Source organism: Megascapheus bottae, chromosome 12 (assembly GCF_031878675.1).
Source record: "Megascapheus bottae isolate mThoBot1 chromosome 12, mThoBot2.hap1, whole genome shotgun sequence".
NCBI lineage: Eukaryota > Metazoa > Chordata > Mammalia > Rodentia > Geomyidae > Megascapheus > Megascapheus bottae.
The window spans coordinates 3,363,844-3,381,457 of NC_143520.1; the positions used below are offsets into that span (position 1 = coordinate 3,363,844).

Here is a 17,614-nt window from a genome sequence, read left to right on the forward strand (position 1 = left end):
TGGAAGTGCTGGCTTCATGTGAAAGCCAGCAACATTTTGAATAACCTGTAGGAGAATTACGAAGTAATACTGTGAGAGCAGCATGATTCTATGAGACACCAAGACTAATACTTTTAACACAATCTGGAAAGGTGGTAGGAAAAACTCAGACCGTGCTGGCACCAGGCACAGACAAGCATGAAAGATTAATGTAATCTTGCATATAATGATGCACATTCTTACACAAAAAATCCATCTGCAGTGTCCGTCAGCAGAACTCCTTGATGGGTGGATACAGCTGGGCTGTCTCTTCTGGCAGCGCTGCCCCAGAAAATAGTAAATGTGCTTGTGATGGTTGTTGCCATCTGCAGTGTGCATGTTTAGCCTGTCTTCACTGGCGTTTTCAGCACTGCATCAGGCATCAGTGACTGTGGAGCCAGTGATATGGTGTGACAGATTCATTTCCTTGGAGGATCCAGGTTCTGGTGGGCTGGTAGTTTACCCTCCCTATGGGTTTCGATCTCTTCTCATTAGTGTTGGCTTTACTTTGTCTTTTCACACCCAATGCTTCCTTTTTGAGTCTAGCAGTTCCAGATACACATTCTTCTGGTATGTAAATCTTGCACTAATCTTTCCACTAATTTATTCATATCAGGTTGCCCAAATTATTTAACATTGATTGTTCAATGCCAGCTAATATGCTGTATTTTCAAAATATTCCTGCTCCTATGCTTCTGATTTAAAACACAACATATTTAGACAACACAACACAGATAAGAACCAAGATAAATTCTCTTGTGAGAATGTATTGGATACCCCCAGATGACTTATGGAGTTGGAACAAATATACACTGCTCTTCTACATAAAACTATAAAATTGAAGGCCTAATCCTCTTTGCTGTGATTAAAATATATTCAGGAATAAACAGTGTCTCATGACATGACCCTATGGTAATCATATTATCTTGCCAAATCAAGCTACAAGGTATTGATCATTATTTAAAAATTTCACTTTTGTCTGTGTTTTGATAGTCACAGAATATGAAGGGCATGCTGTGTCCCTGCTGAAGGAATGTGAACTCCAGGGATTTGATGGGTAGGTTATATTATTAATCTGTGTCTTATAGCTTATGCCATTAAACGCTTTTGTTAGATTTTAATGACATGTTTGGAAACTATGATTTTTAAGTCCCACATTCCAAAGCTTAAGCTGTGGATGACCCATGAGGAAAAATCCTACAGTATCAGCTTTCATCAATGAAAAGATCTACTGAGGTGTTTTAGATCTCTACAGCATAGCATTACGGCCTGTGAACTCTAAAAGCAACAGGAGTCAGAATGGAGCTATGTCTGATAGTTTCTATAACAGCATGATTTTGTTGTTAGAAAGTACTCTCGATCTCCTTGGCTCATTTTCAATTTGATCCTGGCAAAATAGGGTTTCCACAGGATGCTCAACCGTCCTCCCTCTCCCCACATTATCTCTGATGAGACCTAGACATTAATCTAGAAGGCTAAATTTCTATGGAAAATATTCACTGGGATACTTTGTGATCATTTCAAGAAATAAATATGTTTTCAAGTTTAAAAAAAGAAAAGAAGGGGAAAAAAGATATCTAGGATTGGGAGTTTGGCCTAGTAGTAGAGTGCTTGCCTAGCATACACGAAGACCTGGGTTCAATTCCTCAGTACTACATACATAGAAAAAAAGCCAGAAGTGGTGCTGAGGCTCAAGTGGTAGAGCTCTAGCCTTGAGAAAGTCCAAGAAAGTGCTCAGGCCCTGAGCTCAAGCCCAGGACTGGCAAAAAAAAAAGAGATATCTAAAGGGTAAAGTATGAGAACTACTATAGATTGCCTTATATGTAATGTGGATACATTTGCTTTTATAATTTGGAATGTTTGTCTTTACCGTGTATCAAGAGCATTAATAGGACATACTATAATGATTGTGTGGTATGCTGTATTTATCTCCTGCAAATTAACTGGTAGCCCTAAAACCATCCAGTAACTATCTTTGCTTTGGAAGGAATAAAATACAACAAAATTTTGTGCCAGTTTGGCACTTGAACTCAAGGTTTGGGCATTGTCTTTGAGCTGTTTTGCTCAAGGCTATGACTTCAGCCTCAGCTCCACTTCTTTCTTTTAGGGTGGTTAATTGGAGTCTCTCGGGCTTTCTTGTATGGACGGACTTTGAATCACAGTCCTCAGACTTTGGCCTTCTGAGTAGCTAGGATTACAGGCAATTAGAGTCTAATTCTAACAGTTTCTTAATTTAGTGATTTTCAAGTGTTTACAGTAGACACTGGAAACTGTTCGTTGTGATACATTGTTGGAAATGCAGGTTGCTCACTGGCATGCAAATCTTAAAAACAAAGCAAGTGACATGTATTTCATAGCCATTAAAAAGGTATGTGAAATGATTTGCTAATGTCCTGCATTGGTGTCTAAGTGTAAAACATATTCCACTTAGGAAGATAACTTTTTTTGGCAATGGATGGGTGAGAGCTTTAAAAAGGTAGTAAGTGTGTGAGTTATTTTTGTCATATATCACAGGGTGGGAGATAAGAAACTTGTTGAAAAGAATGTGTCTATATTACCAAAGTAAAAGGCTTCTGTCTTCCACACAAACTTGCACAAGGACTTTTATGGCTAGACTGGCATCAAATCTCGATCCTCAGATTTCAGACTCCTGAGTAGCTAGGACTGAGTGAGTCAGCAACATCTAGCTTAGAGTAATTCTTCTTTTTTTAAATTTTTGTAGTTTTAATTTTCTTTTAGGTAGTTGTATGAAGGAGTTGCCATTCAGCAGCGAAGTTTATGAATTCAATGTCTCTCTGTTAATGTCACCGTGTATCATTCTCTCTCACCTCACCTCTTCCCTCACCTTCTTAATTTTAGGTTCTGTATTGAATCTTTTGCCATTTAACAAAGCAATTTATGTATACAATGCATCTTGATCTGTCCTCCCTTTAACATCTTCACTTCTCCCCCATTTGCATTCTACTACTCCTTCATTCTTCTTACCCCTGTACTCTTGCACACAAGCAGTTATAAATGAATTAACTGAAATATAATAGAATATATGTAGAACACAAATAGTATAATTCTTTTTTCCAAAAAAATCTTAATTTCCTTATAGTCTGTCTTTTTTGACCCAACAATTTAAATTTTTTTTAACTGAAATGTTTGTTATGAGCCTTTTGTTTTGTTCTTGTTAAATTCACTCAACCCAAAATTGGTTTGACATATAGAAAAGGAGACGGAAGAGGGTTGCGGGAGCTGGTGGAGTATAATTCTTTAGAAAGACTAACTCAAAGCCCAACAAAATGAGTTGCAGGAAATGGATACCGGCCAGGTGGGGGCTAAAAGGACAGGGGTGGAGTAACTCTTAAGTGTGGTTAAATTAGCTCCTATAAAATGTTGATTTATTTTCCCCTCTTTTAGCCCAATCTCCTAGGATGTTTTCATTTTGAAGACTTTCCTTAGGTTCCATAGCTATGCTTAGACATGACCTTACTGATCTAGTAATTGTTGACATAAATAAATGTATTCCTACCTAACTCACTCAGTCTCTTTCTGGTCTTATTGCCTTTCAAAATAAAATGTTTTTTTTTCTTTGGGGAGTGCAGGGTCTGAGCACTATTCTTGGGTTTTCTCAAGGCTAGCACTCTACCTCCTGAGCCACGTTGTGAAACTCTGATATCAGTCTAGAATCAACAACAGTAATAGCAGTAGTAATAATAGTAATAGTAAACATGATAATGACTCTAACCTCAGCAGAGCTGGCTTTTCAACACAGTGGGCCTTAGTTTCTAGGTTATGCTGAGCTCTAGTGCTAACCACAGGGAGCAGAGGCTGAGAGGATGCTGGGAAAACAGATGAGAACTGTGCTTTAGTCTATGCTCTCTAGCCTTGCAGCTTCCTAATTTAAGTAACCTTTGTTGATTCTAGCCCCTAGCATTTTCTTGGTGGGAATATAGTATGTGTAAAGGCAATGAATGTTAGCTTGTAGTGTATATAAATTAGAAGGCTCACCATAAAGTCTCTGGTTTCTCCAGAAGCTCTGTTGTGCTCTACTTCCCAAATATTGTGAATGGACTGTAGCTAAGAGCTACAAACAGACACTTAGAACATATTCTTATTGGCCCCTACATTCAATAACACAAAATCATTCCCTCCTTTTGGGTAAATTATTTGTAATCTTTATGTATAAGTGACTAACATCAATATACTAGGTTGTGGGTCCTTGTACTCAGAGTCTACTTACTATGCAATCCTAAAACATATATTAGCAATGCCATCTCCACTAAAATGTAGCTACACTATCCAGAAACCAGTGGCTCATGCCTGTAACCCTAGCTACTCAGGAGGCTGAGGTCTGAGGATCACAGTTTGGAGGCAGACTGGGCAGAAAAGTCTCCATGAAACTCTTATATTCAATTAATGACTCAAAAACTGAAAGTAGCACTGTAGATCTAAGTGGTAGAACGCTAACCTTGAGCACAAAGAGGCTTAGTGACAGTGCCCAGGTCCTGAGTTCAAACCACACAGCCAACAAAAAACAAAACAAAACAATACCAGAGGTTATCACACTAAATTTAGAAGTACCCCATAGCCGCAAATTGCAAGGAAGTGAAAGTCAGGTCACGTTTTCAATAACTGCCTTGATGCGCTAATTGTAGTTGACAGTTTCTTTAAAAGAAAGCGTCTTATTTTAAGTGCTGTTCATTGCTATTCCTCTTTTCACAGCTTTATTGAAAACCTAGCAGAATTTTATGACTTTGGTTGGTGTTAAATGAATTCCAAATGACAGTATCATTAACAGGCAAAATGAGAATGATATGCTCTGGGATATTAACAAGTAACTGCAAGTTAAATGTGAATTAATAGAGTCAAATGTTTTAATGCTTCTCAATTCACTTAAAATTTTCGCCTCAGGGCGATTATTGGATGTTGCATTTCTGAAGTAAACTTTAGCTATGCAGTGCTTTAAATCATATTAGCCATGATCACCAAATAGTCATGCACCTAGACGAAGTTAATAGTAAATAATAATGAGTGATGGCTCTAATATGCTGCTTCCTTCCTTTTCTTCTAGTGTCGTCTGTGTCGGGGGTGATGGGTCTGCCAGTGAAGTGGCCCATGCTCTACTTCTCAGAGCCCAGGAGAGTGCTGGAGTAGAGGCTGATCAAGTCCTACATCCTGTCAGAGCACAGCTGCCGCTCGGCCTGATACCAGCGGGTAACTGCGTGGCCATGAACTCCTTAAACAGACACTTCTCCATCAATTCCTCTTCTCACCTCCTTACCCACAGCAGCTAAATGTATAGGAGGCTGAAAGAGCTACCCTTGCCTCTTGGTATTTCCATTAGCAAGTATGAGATTTGAAACAAGCCAGACTTGTATTGAAATTCAGTTATTTAATTAATCCATAATATTCACTTCATTACAAGGTGATTGCTAGATTAGCTAGTGTTTTCTGGAGGGTGAATGCATAAACCATCAATAGATCTAAGTCTTTTTATTCCATAAATTATACTCTACTGGTCACATATTAACCAGAGAAGAAGTTTTGAAACAGCCACTCCAACCAAGCTATAGAATTATAATTCCAAAGGAAATAAAATACGGAGCTCACATAATTAAAGTACTTATGTCATAACTAAGTTCAAGAACTTCATATAATTCCTTCTGCTTCTGCAGAGGACCTGGGTCCTGGAGGGTGAGTTCCTTCAAGGCCTGGCTATGTACCCAGAAGCTGGAAGAGAATATAACCCAGATATTGTACAGTTCTTTAGTACTATTGTAATATTTATTAAAACAACATGTGTTGAATTTGGCCTTAAGATGGGTAGAATTCTGAAAAGATGACTGTAACTGATTGTCTTAGCTATAAAAATAAAAATGATGACAACCCCAGGAGTGACTGAGGGGAAAAGAAAATAAAAAACCAGGGCGGAAGCTCTTGGTGTAAAAATGAGTCAGCCCCCGCGTGTGCTGAGTCTGTGAGCATGTCTGTCTGAATTGTATTTGAGAAGCAACAGGGAACTATGAGGTGTTTGTATTTTGTCTTAGAAATCATTGTTTTGCTGCAAGATGTAGAATGATGACAGGAAGGCACAACAGAAGTTCGAGCAAGACGCTCAGAAAGCAGACCACCTTTTACAGATTCATGTGTTATATAGCAACTCGAATCCCAAATTCTTATTTAATCAGACAACAGCGGAGGAAATGGATTTTTTAAATTAAAAAATATATCCATTGCCACTGAAATAAAATGAAAACAATTTTTATTAAGGAAATAAGATATACATAAGATTGAAAGTTAAACAATAAGTTGCTAATGTTTTTTTTGCGTGGATATCACTGTATATGATACTGCTATTAAACCGAAAAATAATAAGACTTCCAGTGCAATCGATTTTTAAAATTTAAATGGTCTTATTTATATTTTTGTTTATAATTTTTATTGTAGAGGTGATGCACAGATCAGTTGCAGTTACATAAGGCAGGTATTGAGTGCATTTCCTTTTGAACCATGGTACCTCCTCCCTCATTTTCTTCATTTTCCTCTCCCAGTCCGCCTACCCCCAAAGTTGTATAGTTCATTTCCACCTTTCAATACTGAATTAATTCAGCACTTTTCCACCATTTCTGTGCTTCTAATTCCCTTCCCCAAATCAGATAAACTTACATACCCATTGCATTCATAAAGTCATTCATAAAAGCAATTACTTAGAGCTGCTAAGATATGTCATTATAATTATATTTATTATATAATTATATTAAAATATAGTTACATTCAATTTATAATTGTTTCTTAAAATAAAATAATAAGGTAACCCTCTTCAAAGGGAAAAGAGAAAAAATGTGATTGAGGCCACTGGTTTATAATTTTCATCTTTCAACTTTTTTGTGTCAACAGTTCTGAGTGCATTTAAGGGGACTTTTCCACTATGTCCCTTCCTGAGAATATACATCCTGAGCTCCTGGGTTCTTTTCATTAGCATTTGGATTCCTGAGGTTGAACATTAACTTCCCTGCCTCAAAAGCAAAGAGGAGGGTTTCCAAGATAGTGTGTGTGACATAGCAGGGGATGGGTAGTTGGTGATTAAACTACAACAAAAAGTAGCATTTGCACTTATGTTTTTATTATATAACTGATTTTTATAAAGAAATGACATTGAATTTATCATTTAAAAATAATATTTCAGATTCAGAGACTATCCTATATATTCTCTGGGCATTTGTTGAAATGCCATTGTGATTGTGATTTTTTGTGTGTGTAGAAGACATCCTACATTGCCACAATTCTGGTTGTAGGATGAAAGATTGAGCTTACTAATTCTATCTAAAAAGAGGAGAAGAAAATCATGTGTGGGCTCTATTTAATTTGAGAAAACTATGCCTAGTCAGAGCTCTTGATGAGGAATGAGAGAGAGCGAGAGCTAGGCAGGAAGTGTCCAAGCCGACATGAGGAGACAGTCTGTCTTTGAAGCCATTTGCTTCCTAGAGAGAGGCACCCAGAGGGAGACTGTTTAGTAAATGACTCCACTGAGCCAACAGACTAAGCCACTGAATTATGATCAGACTCAAATGGATCAGATGTGGAGAAGTCTGTGTTTGAACTGCTGGTCATTAGAAATGATGCTTGTTGCTATGGGAACTGGTGCTAAGGAGCTACACAGAGAGATTCCTATTAAAACTGGGGAGGGAGGAAGAAAAACCCTAAGAGAACATAAAAATAAAAAGGCAATCCAGTTGTGTAAAACAAGACTCCATCCACATCCTGATGGCTGCGAACCATCTATTTCTATAGAGTTTGCATAAATAAATTCATGCTTTCCAATTAATTTAAGGAGAATAAAAATATTACCAAGGGACTCTTAATTTCTATGATATTTCAGGCAAAGAATCAAAGTGTAGGTGCCATTTTCATGAGAATTTTAGATATGCTTGACTAGGAAGTCATTACATCACATTTATCTGTTTGGATGTGGGAGACATTAACAGCCTTATGAATATTCATAGTGTCTGGTTAATTAAGTTAATTGTTCTGCAGAAGTGCTTGCACTTCCAAGGACTTTTCTTTTTCCTCTATTTCTTTCTCTCTATGTATCTGTCTCTGTCTGTCTCTTTCTGTCTCTCTGTGTTATTCTGTCTGTTATATCATCGTTCACATTTTCTCTTAATTGCTACTTTTGTCCTTAGCCTTTGTATTTGGCACATGTTAGCAGGGCTGTGGAGGAGGTGGTGGGCAAAGATTCTAGTAGTGTGAAGAAACACAGTAAAATTTGGGGGCTAATTAAAATGTTTACCTTGAGGTAGAAGAAGCTTTTGGAGGATCATTAAAATTATACTGTTAGTTATATGAGCAACATTTTTTTTTGGCATGGGATGTCATGTCAAATAGAGTGCAATTAATTGAAACAAAATGTGATTCATTTTCAGATTAGCCAGACAAGCATATAGGACTACCTATAATTTGACAATTACTATGAACTTTCTCATGAGTTTCTATTTTCTTCAGAGTATAAAAATCTATGTTCAGAAATTAAGCTACCGGGGCCGGGAGTTTGGCCTAGTGGTTAAAGTGCTTGCCTAGCATGCACGAAGACCTGGGTTCGATTCCTTGGTACCACATACATACATAGAAAAAAGCCCGAAATGGTACTGAGGCTCAAGTGGTAGAGCTCTAGCCTTGAGAAAGTCCAAGGACAGTGCTCAAGCCCTGAGCTCAAGCCCAGGACTGGCAAAAAAAAAAAAGAAATTAAGCTACCTTAGTGAGGAGAAAAATGACTAAAATAGTATTCTGGTTCTGGTTATGCTGATGACCACTGGTAAATTTTATAAAATCAGGGACAGTTGCAATGCCTCAGAGAGGGCAGACCTAACATCTATCACTAACACACTAGCCAGAGTGAGTATATTCATTCCAACTCACAGGGAGTAAACAGTCCATTTCCTTGAGTCATGACATGTGTCATTCTCTGGCGCACATGGCAATACATTATGCTTTTTAATAGCCTTTCTAGATGACTATGTTTTATGGTCCTCTCCTAATTAACCATGGTAATGGAAGTCACGTAATCCATCGATAATCCTAAATATCACACCCTAATTATGTAGCCTCCTCCAAAACCTTTACCTTAAATCTAAGAAGAATGGATTGATTTGTTTCCCCTTTTCTTTCTCTGTTTTAATCCACAAAAAGGAACAATTTAGCAGCCAAAGGGCAAAGTGTAGAAAGCCAAAGGTGTATTGGAAAAGCCCTTATTAATATTCAGAGAGTCTCAGGTTTGAAAGTGACTTCTTTTCAAACAGTAGAGTGTGAAGGAATCCCCTGGAGGTCTTGCTAAGAACACAGACAACTGGGTGCCTTCTACAAGGGTGCACACTCAGAGAACACACATACTCTGATTAGGTGAGTGGCAGATGAAACAAAAACTCCGCATTTTTGACGTGTTTCTGAGTAATGTAGATCCTGCTGATGTATACACCGAGGCATGGGCATACAATTCATTCACTGTATACAAAGCACAGACTTGGTTCAATATGTCTTGCATGAGCTCTGAAAGTCAACATTTTAAAAGTTTTTATAGTCTATCAATTGCTGAGTTAACTCTTTTCTCATCTACTTTGAAAGTGGCATAAAACCTATATATATTTAACACATGTAACACGATGTTTTGAAATATGTATCCATCGTGAAAAGTCTAAATTGAGCTAATGATGCTAATTACCATGTATTGCTCACATACTTATTTTTGTATGTGTGTGTGTGTGAGAACACTTAAAATCTACTCTCAGCAATTTTCAAGTATGTCACACATTAATTATAGTCATCATGTAGCATAACAGCTCTCTTGAAATGATTCTTCATAGCTCAAATGAAATTTTTTTTTTTTTGCCAGTCCTGGGACTGTAACTCGGGGCCTTGGCACTGTCCTGGAGATTTCTCAAGGCTAGTGCTCTCGCACTGGAGCTGCTTTTTCTGTGTATGTGGTACTGAGGAATTGAACTCGGAGCTTTGTGCTTGTTAGGCAAACACTCTACCACCAGACAACACTCTCGGCTCCCATAGCTCAAAATTTTCAATATTAGAGGCAAACCTCTCTCAAACTTGCCCTTCTTCATCCCATAGTCCTGTGCAAGTACCTGTTCTCTGCTTTTGAAATTTGAATTCAGGACGTCACGTGTCCTACAAGGTGTTTTCCCTCTTGAGCCACCCTTCCAGCACCATTTTGTTTGGCTATGTTAAGATGGGGTCTTGCTTAATGCCTGAGCCAGCTTGGACTGCAATCCTCCTATTAAAATCCGTCTCATTTTCACTGGGATGACGGGTGGATGCCACTTCATCTAGCCCTTGTCATTCTTCCATATCTGTGAAACACAGATATATATTACTGAACCCAGTCATTGGTTGAGATGGAGTCTTGTGAACTTTTTGTGCCCGGGGCTGGCCTAAAATGGCAATCCTTCCATTGATCTCAGTCTCCCAAGTAGTTGGAATGATAAACATGATCCACCATGGTCAGCTAATTAAAAAAAATATTCCACTAAAATGAGATTACGCAGAATTCATGCGTCTGTACCTGCCTGTTTGACAAGGCATAATACTCTCCAGTTTTATCCACATAATCTTAAATGACTAGATTTCCTTAGGTTTGAGCTCCAGCTGACAGTCATACCTCTAGCCCTATTTTGCACAGGATATTGTTAGTGGGCCAGAACCATGGTCATAGATCATGGATCATGTAGGATTCAAATTACTTTTGGGATTACAGGTGCGTGATTTGGTACCCAGCTTCCCTCAGAGATTGAGACCAGCTTGGTCTCAATCTGGTCCAGCCTGGATTTCCATGATTCTCCCAATCTCAGCCTCTCACATAGTTTGGGATAGCAAGTACATGCACCACTGTGCCCAGGTATGTTTTTTTTTTCTCTGTCTTCTCTGGCTTCAACCATTAATCCCTCATTCTCAGCCTCACAATTAGCTAGGATAACAGAGGTGAGCCTGGCCACCAGCCAGGATTTCCTATTTAAATAAATTTGAACAGTATTCTATAGTGAATAGATACCACATTTTCTTTATCCATTCATCCACGGATGAAAACTTAGGTTAATTCAATGTCTTGTCTCTTAAGAAAAATCGGACAATGAACATGGTGGTGCTTTTGTCACACTGATTCCACTTTCTTTGTAAAAGGAAACCCTCTAAATGCTGGGTCATATTGTAGCTCTGTTTTCAGGCTATTGAGGAACTTCCATCCAGTTTTCCTTTTCCTATTATGTTATCTTGACATATTCATTTAAAATCAGTTGAGGTTATATTATATTCTGTTCTGTAGGCCTATATGTCTGTTTTTCATCTAAGTACTGTGCTTTTCAAAATTACTGTAACCTTGCAGCATATTTTAAAATCAGTATGATATCTCTTTTTCCTCAAGATGGCTTTAGCTACTTGAGATCTTTTGTGGATATATTTTTAGTAAGAAATTTGGGATTGCATCAAATCATTTAATAGGAATCGGTTTGGGACTTAGTAATATTTTCCAAATTAGTTAGCATGAAATGCTTTCTCATTCATTTGTATTATATTCAGTTTCTTTCATCAATATCTGATAGTTTCCAGTGCTTCTATATTTTTCCTCTGTGTTTAAATTTATGTGTAATTATTTTGCTTTTGTAGCCATTGTAAATGGGATTGAAAACTATTTTCAGATAGTTTGTTGTAAGTCTATAGAAATGTTACTGGCCTTTGTATGTTGGTTTTCTTCTTGCAATCTTACTGAAGGTTTTACTTTTAACAATTCTTTTGGTATAGTCTTTAGTGTTTTCTATACATGGTGTCATGTTATTTGCAGTAATGATAACTTTTTTCCTTCTACTTTTTAAGTTTCTTTCTCTTGACTATCTGCTTTGGCCTGGATTATTGTGAAGGGTAATGTAAGAGCAAATGTTGTTTAGAACATATGCTATATTGATAGTATATGTTTTCACTTTGCTTTGACAGGATCGACTAATGTTCTGGCACATTCTCTTTATGGGATCCCACACGTGATAACAGCAACTTTGCACATTATCTTGGGTAAGAATTCTTCCAAATAAGTTCATATAGTGAAAAATATTTTTAATTTAGTTATATTGTTAAGTTGATGTGCAGAAGAATTACAGTTACATACATTAAGTAGTGAGCACATTTCTTGTCAAACATTATTATACCACCCCTTATTTTTCTCTCACTTACACAGAAAAAAAACCTCTGTGATTTCGTCTTATGTATAGCAAGTTCTTTGCCTCAAAAGCGGAGAAACATTTGACTATAACCACATGATTAATTAGGCAAGATTTCCACTGTTTTGATCATCTCTCTTTTCAAAATAGATGCTTTGTAAAGAGCCATAAACAAAGTCTTGCTATAATGTAGATGGAAAAATATTGTAGTGGTGTTCAAAACTCATAATTTTATAACCAGACCCCAAACTCCAAACATACTATCTGTGTATGTAATCTATAAAATTGTTGTACCATGACTTTAGGACTAGCATTCTGCTATTAAAAGAAGAAAATGGAAACAGAAAATGATTTATATGATATGTATTTGCAGATCAAATTGAATCCCAATTCACAACATTTAGGATACATGCAGTGAAAAATACTGTTTTGTTTATACTTTGTCCAACAGCTTCATGTCCTTAATCACCTTTTACATGATACAGTAATAAGTTGAAAATCTACTTCTTTGGGTTCTTTCACTTAGTTCCTGAGAAAGTTATAAAGAATATTTGCAATAGATCTAGGTTAAGAGAGATAAGGTAAATAAAAGATATCCATCAGGGTTCACAGTACTTTGAAATATTCTTCTACAAGATAGGGTCTCCCATGTTTGTTGTTTTTCATTTTTTTATTGTGGGGATAATGTATAGGGGTTACAGTTACATTCACCAGGTAGTAGGTGCATTACTTCTCACACATTGATACCCCCTCTCATGTTTTTTGTGCCATATCCCTCCTTCACCCCTCCCAATCATCTTGTTTCCCCCTTCCCTTTCCTATTTCAAATAAACGAACATACAAGATACCAGGAACAAAGTCAAACAGAGTAACGATATGAGCCATATTTGTTGTTTTGAAAAGAAGCCTGATAGTTCTCATTGACTGACTGATCTCACTCTGATTTGTTCAGGACACTTGCAGCCAGTTGATGTCTGCACCTTTAGCACTTCTGGCAAACTTCTTCGCTTTGGCTTCTCAGCCATGTTTGGCTTTGGTGGAAGAACTTTGGCTCTAGCAGAAAAATATCGATGGATGTCTCCTAACCAAAGGAGAGATTTTGCAGTGATTAAGGCACTGGCACAACTTAAGTAGGTGTTTTTATTAAATGAAAGATTCTGTATCCCATGGTCAATGGCTATTAATAAGACTTCCATTATATTTTAGGCCAGAGGATTGTACAATCTCATTTTTACCACTTCACAACTCTCCAGATGTGCTCCAGAGGTACTTATCTGTCATTAAAACATAGTACAAACAGTGCATCAGATTTATAATCTTTGGTTATTATACACTAATGAAGGGTACAGAACAATTGACTCCTACAGGATGTAGTCATGTCATTCTGTCTTTTGACCTAGTAATTTCCCCTTCATCCAGTCATTTATTCACCCAACAATTGCTTGAATGTATACTCTAAACCAGGCACTTCAGCTATGACTATGGATGAGAAAACAAGCAAACAATTTTGCCCAATATGAGAATTTTCACAGTGAAATAGAAACATTAAACCATACAAAAAATGATTCTAGTCATCAGGAAAACTGAAAATCGTTGTTGTTCTCTCTCTTTTTTATCCTTTTAAATTAATTGACACATTATAAGGCTGGCAGTAACAACATTATACATGGAATGTTATGGAGAAAATATTTAATAGGGTCTCAACTTTTCTCATATTTGGAATCACGTGTCATGCTTTTGTATCTTTCTTTTGTTTTTTAGAAGGGTACAAGGTTCTCCCAAGTCTGGTGAGTCTAATTGTATCCCCTTGAGATCTGGGGCAAGCTCTACTAGGATTTTGTTCTGCTGAAAGAAAGTCACTAATGACTCCCATTACGTCTAGGCTGCAGTGACCCCTGGAGGACGCTCCAAGGTCAGTTCTTGAATGTCAGCATCATGGCCATCCCTTGCTTGTGTTCCGTGGCACCTAGAGGTTTGGCACCTAACACTAGGTGAGTAGACATGTTTATTGAGTCTCTGATCCTCTTTACATAAACTCAGTGTTCACTTTTGTGATAACTAACTCAGTTAGCTAGACTCTTGCCAAGAGTCTTTCTATAATCTTAGATATTTTTGAAGAAATTTTCACCATGATGGATTAAGAAAACTGTGGGACTATAAAACCTGTCAAATAATCAATGATTATCTAATATTATTGAGGCAGAATAATATTCTGGGGTTCTTATTGAAATAATATTGTCATGCCTCTTTTGCCTGCTATATTTGTGTTTATTTGCTAGGTGTTGACAACATTATTAAATTCTGACAGTTCTTGTAAATGTATCTGCATCACAATTTTAGAAACATAAATATCCCTAATGTGAAAAGGATCATATATAAGGATGTATGTTTGAAAGTTTTGTTAAAGAAAATGTTTTGGTCCCCTTTAATATGTGCTGTGGCACAGAGGGATCCTCTGCCCACATTTTCAATTAAATAAATGGCAGTATTTTCTGTATCTCATGCACAAGGTTTTAGACCTTCCTTTTCTTGCACATTCTTTTAAACAGCTTTTTACTTATTGGTCTAAAACCAATTATTTCCTTAACTTAGTCATATAGAGCACAGAAGAAACAATCATAAATGATGTAAATTTGAATCAATTGCATATTTTTCTAGGAAGTTAGATGACAGGATGCTTTAGACACTGGACAAGATATAACATTTTTAATGATCAGTTTCATTTTCCCTGTAAAAATATTTAACCATAATGATTTAACAGCTAGAAATAAGAATTACTGTTCAATACCTGCTTTAGCAATGGATGTGAAGGTTTTAAACAGGGAAATATCAAAAATTTTAGAAAAATGGGAAACAAATTCTTGTGATAAGATGATGGCATGTTTTTCACAATTATATCTGATTGGAGGATGCATTTTGAAGCTTTTGTGATTCTGAAATTAAGCCTAGTTATTTCCATTCTACATCTTCAGTAATTCTAGGCAGTTTCCTTCACTAAACTATAAAAGCTGGCTGCTAAGAGTCTGCTTTCTGCAGGAATTCAGTCATGGTTTTCCTAATATTTCTTTCTCTAGTACCATTTCCAGAGGAAGTTCATCTTTGGAGGGAGCAAAAATGAACTTCTTCAAAGCACTGCAGTTAGTTGGATTCCACTTCTGTCTAGGTTGAATCAGTACTGATGACTTTTTCAGAGGAGGATGATTAGAGATTTTATAAAACCACCATTTTCTGTACAAAGAAAATGTTCTAAGCCTTTAGCTTGGAATTCAGTTTTGCCAGAGATTATCAGAAATATGTTTCTAGATGATGCAAGACAACTAAACAAGGGATTATATTTTCAATTTTTTTCCATAATAAAGTTCAACTTACTTCAAAATAACTTCAGTGCAAAAAAAGAGGTGGTAGCTGGACATCAGTGTCTATATTCTCAGCTAAGATCTAAGGGTTGCGGTTCAAAGCCATCTGACACAGAAAAGTTTGTTAGACTCATCTCCAATTAGTCACTAAGTCAGAAATGGAGATATAGCTCAAGTGGAGAGTATGTCTTGAGTGCAAGATGTAAGGGACATGGGGCCGGGGGTTTGGCCTAGTGGTTAAAGTGCTTGTTTAGCATGCATGAAGACCTGGGTTCGATTCCTTGGTACCACATACATAGAAAAAAAAGCTGGAAGTGGTGCTGAGGCTCAAGTGGTAGAGCTCTAGCCTTGAGAAAGTCCAAGGACAGTGCTCAGGCCCTGGGCTCAAGCCCAGGACTGGTAAAAAAAAAAAAAAAAGATGTTAGGACAGTGCAACAAGAACTCCATTTAATATTCCTTTTTTCCTTTCTTTCCTTCCTATTTTTTTGCATTTTTTATTGTAATTAGTAAAAGGGTTACATGATATTTGCCAGATAGAAGGTTCATTAATTCACGTACATTGATACCCTTTCACATGTCTTGGTTGGTTGTGGAAATTGAATTCAGGGCCTGGATTCTGTCCTTAAGCCTCTGTGCTTAGAGCTAGTGCTCTATCATTTCAGCCACAATGCCACTTTTGGTTTTCGAATGGTTTGCTGGAGATAAACGTCTCATGGGCACTTTTATCCCTGGGCAGGCTTTGAACTGTGATCCTCAGATCTCAGCCTCCTGAGTAGCTAGCATTTCAGGCATGAGCCACTGGTGCCCAGTAATGTTCTTATATTCATAGTAACCCAAGCTCAAATGCATGTTATATGCACAAAATTTAGAACAGTGCCAGGCCATAGAGTGCTTATAATTAATTACTGATAAATATTGAAAAATAATTTAAGTTATATAGTTCATGTTTATGCAATTATACAATTAAGAAAAATGATACAGCATAACCACTGATCGGACATTTCGATGCTGTTTGTTTTCAGTATAGAAGAGGTGACAGGATGGTAGAATGAATTTTGGATCCTTGCAATTAAGAATTCTAGAACTGGTGATTGTTCTGATTTTCTCTGTGTACCTTACATGCTTACACTTAGACAGGTCTTCTATATAAAATGAGTAGACAAAATGATCTCCAAGGTCCCTTGCAGTTCCAACAGGATTCTCCAAAAAGATTTCAAGAGCTCTTCTTTTCTTGGGATAATTTCATGTTTGTCTTGAAATCAAGCCTGAAGCCATTAGCATTTATTTCTACAAAAGGCCTTCTAAAGCCCTGCATTGTGAGTGGCTTCTTTGACATTAAATCACATCTCTGCAATCTCCAGTCTCGTACATCTTATGGAATATGTTACGTGACAGACATTAAAATTTCAGGCATCTCACTGAACATGTTTGGCTGAGTTGTTCGTCCACCCAGGGAACTCTGATTTGTTTCCTTTCCTATGTAACTTAGAACTTCTGCCCATGAATAAATATTTCAGTCACAGTTTTAATTTCACAACATGATAAATTGTTTTATAGCATTTTAATATATCTAAAAATGTAGTTTCACATTTTGAATTGTTGAACAATGAAAGTGGGTTTAAAATTATGTCTTTATGTGGTGTAGTGAATAAGGGTAGCTTGTTGGAAAGGAAGATAAAAGTACTTTGAAAATATGCATCATTTAAATTATATCCCAAAAAGGTATGAATTAAGAATTTTAGAAATTTTAAGAAATTTAGGTACATTTAATATGCCAGGGATTTATCTGTCTTTTTCCATTATTAGTTAAGCAATGTAGTTTTTATAAGGAACACTCTGTAGTGATTTCTGATGCAATCTCTTCAGAAACTTCTGAAACAAGGCTTCAGTTCAAGGGCTTAGGGCTACTTCCATTGGTCAGCTAGTGCTCTCACATTTATTTCAGCCATGTCTCCAGTTTTATTTTTCACAGGTTACTTTGGAGATGGATCCTCAAGAACGTTTCTGCCAGGCTGGCTTTGAACTTAGATCCTCTAAATCTCA

At 36.9% G+C, this 17,614-nt stretch overlaps 1 protein-coding gene across 2 annotated transcripts in view; it reads left to right on the top strand.

Annotated features, from left to right (window-relative positions):
• The window catches only part of Cerkl (CERK like autophagy regulator), an 80,426-nt gene that overhangs the window by 58,415 nt on the left and 4,397 nt on the right, over positions 1 to 17,614 (top strand). Inside the window, exons 4-10 of one of the 2 annotated variants that reach the window (XM_090342524.1) lie at positions 1,012 to 1,075; positions 5,078 to 5,220; positions 11,995 to 12,069; positions 13,168 to 13,345; positions 13,422 to 13,481; positions 13,977 to 14,002; positions 14,098 to 14,206. In XM_090342524.1, coding sequence (XP_090198650.1) covers positions 1,012 to 1,075; positions 5,078 to 5,220; positions 11,995 to 12,069; positions 13,168 to 13,345; positions 13,422 to 13,481; positions 13,977 to 14,002; positions 14,098 to 14,206 — 655 coding nt within the window. The remainder of the gene's footprint in view (positions 1 to 1,011; positions 1,076 to 5,077; positions 5,221 to 11,994; positions 12,070 to 13,167; positions 13,346 to 13,421; positions 13,482 to 13,976; positions 14,003 to 14,097; positions 14,207 to 17,614) is intronic. The other variant, XM_090342525.1, reaches the window with a different exon arrangement.